The 6,611-nt window shown below is 41.9% G+C and overlaps 1 protein-coding gene across 1 annotated transcript in view; it reads left to right on the forward strand.

Moving 5' to 3' along the window:
- Positions 1–6,025, forward strand: part of LOC106588311 (brevican core protein) — a 29,699-nt gene extending 23,674 nt beyond the window's left edge. The window contains exons 9-14 of the mRNA XM_014177151.3: positions 251–358; positions 1,237–1,395; positions 1,906–1,988; positions 2,145–2,289; positions 2,576–2,758; positions 3,451–6,025. Coding sequence (XP_014032626.3) covers positions 251–358; positions 1,237–1,395; positions 1,906–1,988; positions 2,145–2,289; positions 2,576–2,758; positions 3,451–3,578 — 806 coding nt within the window. The 3' untranslated portion in view covers positions 3,579–6,025. The remainder of the gene's footprint in view (positions 1–250; positions 359–1,236; positions 1,396–1,905; positions 1,989–2,144; positions 2,290–2,575; positions 2,759–3,450) is intronic.
- The last annotated feature ends 586 nt before the right edge of the window (positions 6,026–6,611 follow it).

Genomic DNA, 6,611 nt, shown 5'->3' on the forward strand with positions numbered 1-6,611 from the left:
CTCTAAACTCCTCTGTCTTCAACTCTTTTTATCATCATATTCATATTTTAACCAACTTTGTTTTCTTTCTCCTCTTGGCTGCTGCTGCCGTCACTGCCTTCTACACACTAGGCTATAATTGTATGACATTATCATTCTATTGTTTGTACAACAGTACAACTTTATTATTTACTAGTAGTATTACTACATTACCAGACACACTGCATATGGTTATCAGAGCTGTCAGGACTGGCCTCTTGCTGTGTTTCAGATGCCTGTCTGGAGGACCCCTGTGCCAACGGCGGCACCTGCGTTGAGATGGGCGGGAGCACCAAATGCCTCTGTTTGCCCAGCTATGGTGGTGACCTCTGTCAGACAGGTGAGCTCCTCATTCGGCTGTTACAGTATCTCCATAATTGTAAGAGTGCTATCAAGCAGTGTTGTAATCCCCCAGTAATGCATTACCACATTCAGGAAAAAATATTTTGGGGATTGTATGTACTGAAGCAGAATAAGTCAGCCACGTTCCAGTCATCTTCACAATAAAAGAAGTAAAAGGAAGTGAGAGGTCCTTCATTGTTTTGTTATTATAAGGTAAGACAGTTGTGCTAGTCTAGTTTTGTAGAACTAGTCTATTAATAACTAACTCAAAATCAATCAAATGGAAATATTACACACTGTGGCTTTAGGAGCCTGTCAAACTCAAAGACCCACCTTGTTCAAAGAGGACAAAACCTTTCTTTTGGAACAATTGTCTCCTTCAGTTCTGTCTGATGCAGGCTGTTCTCTGAGACCTGCTTGCTATGCCACTGTGTTCCTGTCACACAGATTTAGGGATGAGAAAATAGAAATGGAAAGAAGGTGAGATGAGAAGTGTTCTTTAGATGGATGAAGCTCATGGATCCATCTGCTCCGTGAATCAGGGAAAATGTAAGGCAGGATTCAATCAAAGGCCATTTTCCTAACATTCGCGGAGATCACATTCATGTCAACACCTTGAATGTCGGCTCAAGCTTAAACAACTTCCTTCAAAAGTCAGGTGCGTTGCACTTGTCGACAATGCGTCTTCGATTGAATCCCAGCCAAGGTCTTTAAGGTAGTTTCGTTCGGATCGCCTCATTGTTTTTCAAAACCAACCCTTCTCTTTCTTTCTTTTTCAATGGTCAGAAAAGCTCAACAAATCTTACCCTTTCCCTCTTAATCATTCAAATGAATTAATAAAATCTCTCCCTCCCTCCCTTCTGTTCTGTCTCTTAGATCTGGAGCAGTGTGAGGTGGGCTGGCAGAAGTTCCACGGGAACTGCTACAAGCACTTCAACCAGCGGATGAGCTGGGAGGTGGCGGAACAGCACTGTCGCATGGTGGGGGGCCACCTGGCATCAATCATGACACCTGAAGAGAAGGACTTCATTAACAGTACGCTGGGAGTAGTGACAGAAAGCCACCGAACTTCATACACCACCTTTCCTCTTTCATTGATAGGCTACTTCATTTGTTAGCATAGTGTACCAGTTTACTGCACATTAATACATCGGAAAGACAACAGCTAGCTCTCAAGGTTTTATGTGTGCTGTTTATTAGCATAGGAAGGACAAATGTCATGCCATTGACCCTGCTGGGCGGAAGTGCTACATGCTAATGGTAATCTGAGTGAGGTAGTTCACCAAAATTACAAAATAAGTTACCAACTGCTGACATTAGCCAAAAAACAATTGAAGTGCTGCGGACAGCTTCAGCATGTTCTAAACTACGTGGCCATATTACCTCCAGTTAACTTCAAACCAAGTCATTTGGCAATACAAACCCTGGCAGAGTTGTTGATATTAGCAGTGGAAGCACAAAGACAAAGACCTACGGTATAACTTGTTAGAGAAGCGATAGGACTACTGCTTGAAAAGAAAAGAAAATGTATTATTCTATCCGCAGATAACTTTAAGGAGTATCAGTGGACTGGACTGAACGACAAAACCATTGAGGGGGATTTCCACTGGTCCGATGGCAACCCATTGGTGAGTCCAGAGAGATTAGTTTGACAGAGAAAAAGTACTGGGTCAAAACCTGTCCACAGGATGACGTGCAGCTACAAAGACTAAAGGAAACACAAGACGTTAGCCCCGATGCTTATAAACTACTACAGCTCTGTGTCTCTCACCTTGTCTTCACAGCTCTATGAGAATTGGTACAGGGGCCAGCCTGACAGTTACTTCCTGTCTGGAGAGGACTGTGTGGTGATGGTATGGCATGATTCTGGGCGCTGGAGCGACGTGCCCTGCAACTACCACCTGGCCTACACCTGCAAGAAAGGCACCTGTGAGTAATGGACATGATGTTACTACAAACAAGCACCAATCGACCAGTTCCTTTACCTACTGTACCTGTAACTACCTCGATGCAATAGATTACATTGATGTAACTTAGAGGTCTATAGAAGTAGTCGTAGATGTTTAATGCACACATTCAATACAGTCCCAAACTATTGTCCTGCCCAAAACTGTATTGAATGTGTACATCGGACAAATATTCTTTCAACTTTTCATTAATTTATTTTCGATTTAAAATACATTATCACCTACAGTCTTCTTAACTCCTCCCACAGCTTCATGTGGTCCTCCCCCCAAAGTCCGGAACGCATCCGCGTTTGGCAAAATTCGCCAGAGGTACGAGACAGACGCCGTTGTGCGCTACTACTGTGCCCAGGGCTTCCAGCAGAGACGAAACCCTCTGGTCGTGTGCCTGCCGGGTGGCAAGTGGGGGGACCCCCAGATCCTCTGCATCCCTGGTATGAAAAGTTCTGTGACCCACCCACTTATCTCTAATTTGTGACCATGTTCCATTACAGTTTTGATATTGCTAAATATGACTCAAGAACAGTTATTGAGATACAGTTAATCTCTCGTACAGACTGTCAGCAAGAATGAAGATCTGAAGAATCATGATTTAGTACATGAGTGTCACTGATTCTTCCGATGAATTAAGGAGATGCTTAAGTGTGGAGACGGGGATTTTAACCGGAACGTTAGTTGTTGTTCTGTAGTGGGGAGTTGCTGAATCTACTTTAGCTCTGGAAGATAAGATCTGTCATTGGGATTCAATCAAAGTCGCATTGTCGACAAGCACACTGCACTTGAAAGGTAGTTTACACTTGAGCCAACATTCGCAGCGTTTACTGTGAATGCAGTCTACACGACTGTCAGGAAATTGCCTGTAGAAGGCGCAATGTTGACAGTGTTGTGCCCTTGTCGAAATGTGCCTTTCATTGAGTCCCGTCCTAAGTCAAGGCAATGCCATAGCAGCAGGCAAAGCCAACCCAGAAGACTAGTGTCTAAATCAGAGGGTGTTCTCACTCCGGAGATGGTGTGGGAGGAACAAGATAGATGTATGAAAGTTGTGAACAAATTACACTACATTTTTATCCAACAGATTTGTCAGAAGTCTTTTATTTTCAACTTTGTGCTGGGGGTTTCCTTTCAGGGGCAGGAAGCACAGCACAGACAGTAGGAGCAACATCACTAACCACAGGAAGCCAGGAGCTGGCTGAAGAGGAATCACAAACAACAAAGGAAACACCTCAATTCTGGGACATCAAGTGGAACTTTTAAATTTCATACCATGTCCCAGTACACTTCAAGAGTTTCCTTTCCTCATTGACCAGAGATCTGAAATGGCTTAACAGGTAAAGGCAGTAGGGTGATCTTGGAGGAAAGGAGACAAGGAAAGAGTACTGGGACACAGGGTCAGTCAAGCATAACCTCTTACATTCCTACTGTCCTCCCCAAAGCACATAGATCTGAGTCTGTTGTTGGGATAGCCTGGGCTTGAAGGTCTCTTGTAGCCCTACATAGGATGCAATTAATTGCAATGGTGTCCTAGAACGCTTTAATACAGAACCCAGAACATATTCTGTGAAAATCCTATCACTGAGGCATATCTATAATCAGTAACTCCTTGTCCGTTCATCCAGATTGTATAATGTGTGGATCTGTAAATAAACTTTTCTCCAAACCGGCACATAAGCCCAGGTGTGGTAGACAGACAGTGGTAGGATATGCAGTAGCTCGTCTTGAGCACGGTCTATCACAGGTGAGTCTGGTGCCGGTTTGGTTCAGACGGTTTCTTTAAAGATATCCACACATTGGACAATCCAGAAGGATGGACAAGGAGGTATGGATTGTAGATGTGAATTCAGTAAAAGGATTATTGGAAACAGGTAAACCGATGGACTTTTTGCCAGATATGTTCCGGGGTCATCTGTAAGCCCAGGTCTCTTGTTGGTTTTTAACAGGCCTCAGCACACTAATGGTGTTCAGTGATCTCATCTCCACAATTTATCATGTCAGTTCTCAATCATTGTTTATTGACTATTATTGGCAAATCAACTTTATAAATCCACCCATAATATTTTCAACAACAGCTGGTCTGTTTGCAATTCCATTAATATTCTATCAGCTAAGGACTACCTGGGGTCTGTTCAGGAGGGTGTAAACGTTACAGAACGTTCAGATAGAAATGTATTGTGTAGAATAGATATGATTGCCCCGCCTGGCCTCAGAGCCATACAAAATATAATTGTGTAGTTCTGAGCACCTCCAAGAGGTATGATCCCTACAGTCTAGCAATCCAAAGGTTGCGTGTTCGAGTCGCGTCGGGGATATCTGTAGCATTTTAGCTAACCTTTCCCCTAACCCTTATTCTAAAGTTAACCCAATACACCTGCTATGTAAATTCACCTAACCTTTGTCTTTTTAGTTCTCCTAACCTTTGTAGTTAGTTCCTGTAACTCCCAACTTAAATTGTCCCTGTAATTGTCCTTTGTTGTTACAGCGCAGACAAAGACTTGCAATACTATATGTCCTCCAAGACGTATGATACTGTACGTCCTCTAATTCGCATGATATTGTACAACCACTATTTTATTCATAATGAAATGTAATGTATCATCCTGAATTGAGTGTCACAGATTTACGTACCGATTCATACCAATTGCCCTGACACCAGGTTGGATTGCCTGTAGACTCGGGACTTGGGAACGACTGTAGTTCTATTAGTAATATTTCTACCTGCAAGGATTTGAACTTTTCATCTTATTGAGTACACTGCAGGACAGGTGAGTCATTATAGGGATGTCTGGTTGAGTGTTGACTCTGTGGTCCAACTTAACCTGTCCTACATCACTACCCCTATGTCCTTTATGAGTCCCCTTCATAAAACGAAAAGGACTGCATAGGTGTACGCAATATGATGGAAACTCCACCAATCCTACCAGAGGGCTAGGTGTGGCTATTCCCACATTGCTGATACCAATACAAATATTTCAGATGCACGAGGTGACTTAACAAAGTCTTCGGAATGGAAAGAATGGTTGGTTTGGAATTGGGGCAGAAAATCCCTGCAATCTTAGGAACCCATATCAATTCTTGAACTCAGCATTATTTCCATCTCAACCATCTCACAACCTTACGCCTTCTTGGACTTTTGTCATCAACAGACTTCATATGAAAAATGGTGCTAACTCCCGTGCGTATGATACCTGCATGAAGTACGTTAAAACATTTTCATCCATAAGAATCAAAATGGCAGGTTTGTGCAGCAGGATGTTAGAAAAAAAAGAACAACTACAAACAAGCTTGTTTATAATGTCAATTCCATTATCGAAGTAGAATTTACATTTCTCAGAGTGGTCATAATTCATTTGGGGTGAAAAAGGCTAGAGTGAGTGAGTAGCATGCACAAGATTTGACCATGGTGATGATGCCATTACTGTACTTATCAATGATATTAATTTTGTCTCAAAGTATGTTTTAATTACTGTCCACTCTTCCCTGTGATAGATGCCCTACATTTTACTGACACAGTTCTATGAAAAGCTTTATGTTGTAATAAAGTTTTTTTTTTGAATAAAGCAAGGATTTAATGAGTATTAACCACACAGCCATTATCGGAAATTGTATTTGTTTGTTCTTTATTTGCTTCGGTTTTTATACGCATCTTTTACGGTAATACTGTTCCTTCCTAAACCAACTAAAATAAAATTTGAATGTTTCTGTGACTTTTTGTGTGCCTATTTAGTTGGTGTGGAGGATCAACAATTGAGATGGAGTCAGAGGTCCAGGTACACATTTTTTAATTGTTTTATTTAACAGTCCAGGTGATGATGAAGTCTGTATCTAGAGGTTGTATTTACAAAAAAAAAAAAAAAAAAAAGAGTCAAAATACCCTTAAACTCATGCATCTACATACTGTACATGGCACTGGCAGAGCTGAAGTAACAGCATGTTACCTAGACAAGCAACTCTCCCAGAATGAGGAGCATCGGCATCCCAAAAAGATCTGCTCTACCCAGTGGCGATTTTAGCATGTACAGTGCATTCGAGAAAGTATTCAGACCCTGTCAAGGCTGTGGGTAACTGGTGAAAGGAGTCAGGCGCAGGAGAGCTGAGATGCGTGGACAAGGTATTTAATTCAAGAAAACACCAGTATAAACACAATACTAATGGTGCTGGAAAAATACCGGTACCATGAAATAAACGGGCGTAATAACAAAACCCGGTAACAATATACCAGCCGTCAGATACAGCCTTACAATAAAACAAACACGCACACAAACATGGGGGAAAACAGAGGGTTAAATAATG

Source organism: Salmo salar, chromosome 27 (assembly GCF_965601325.2).
Source record: "Salmo salar chromosome 27, fSalSal1, whole genome shotgun sequence".
NCBI lineage: Eukaryota > Metazoa > Chordata > Actinopteri > Salmoniformes > Salmonidae > Salmo > Salmo salar.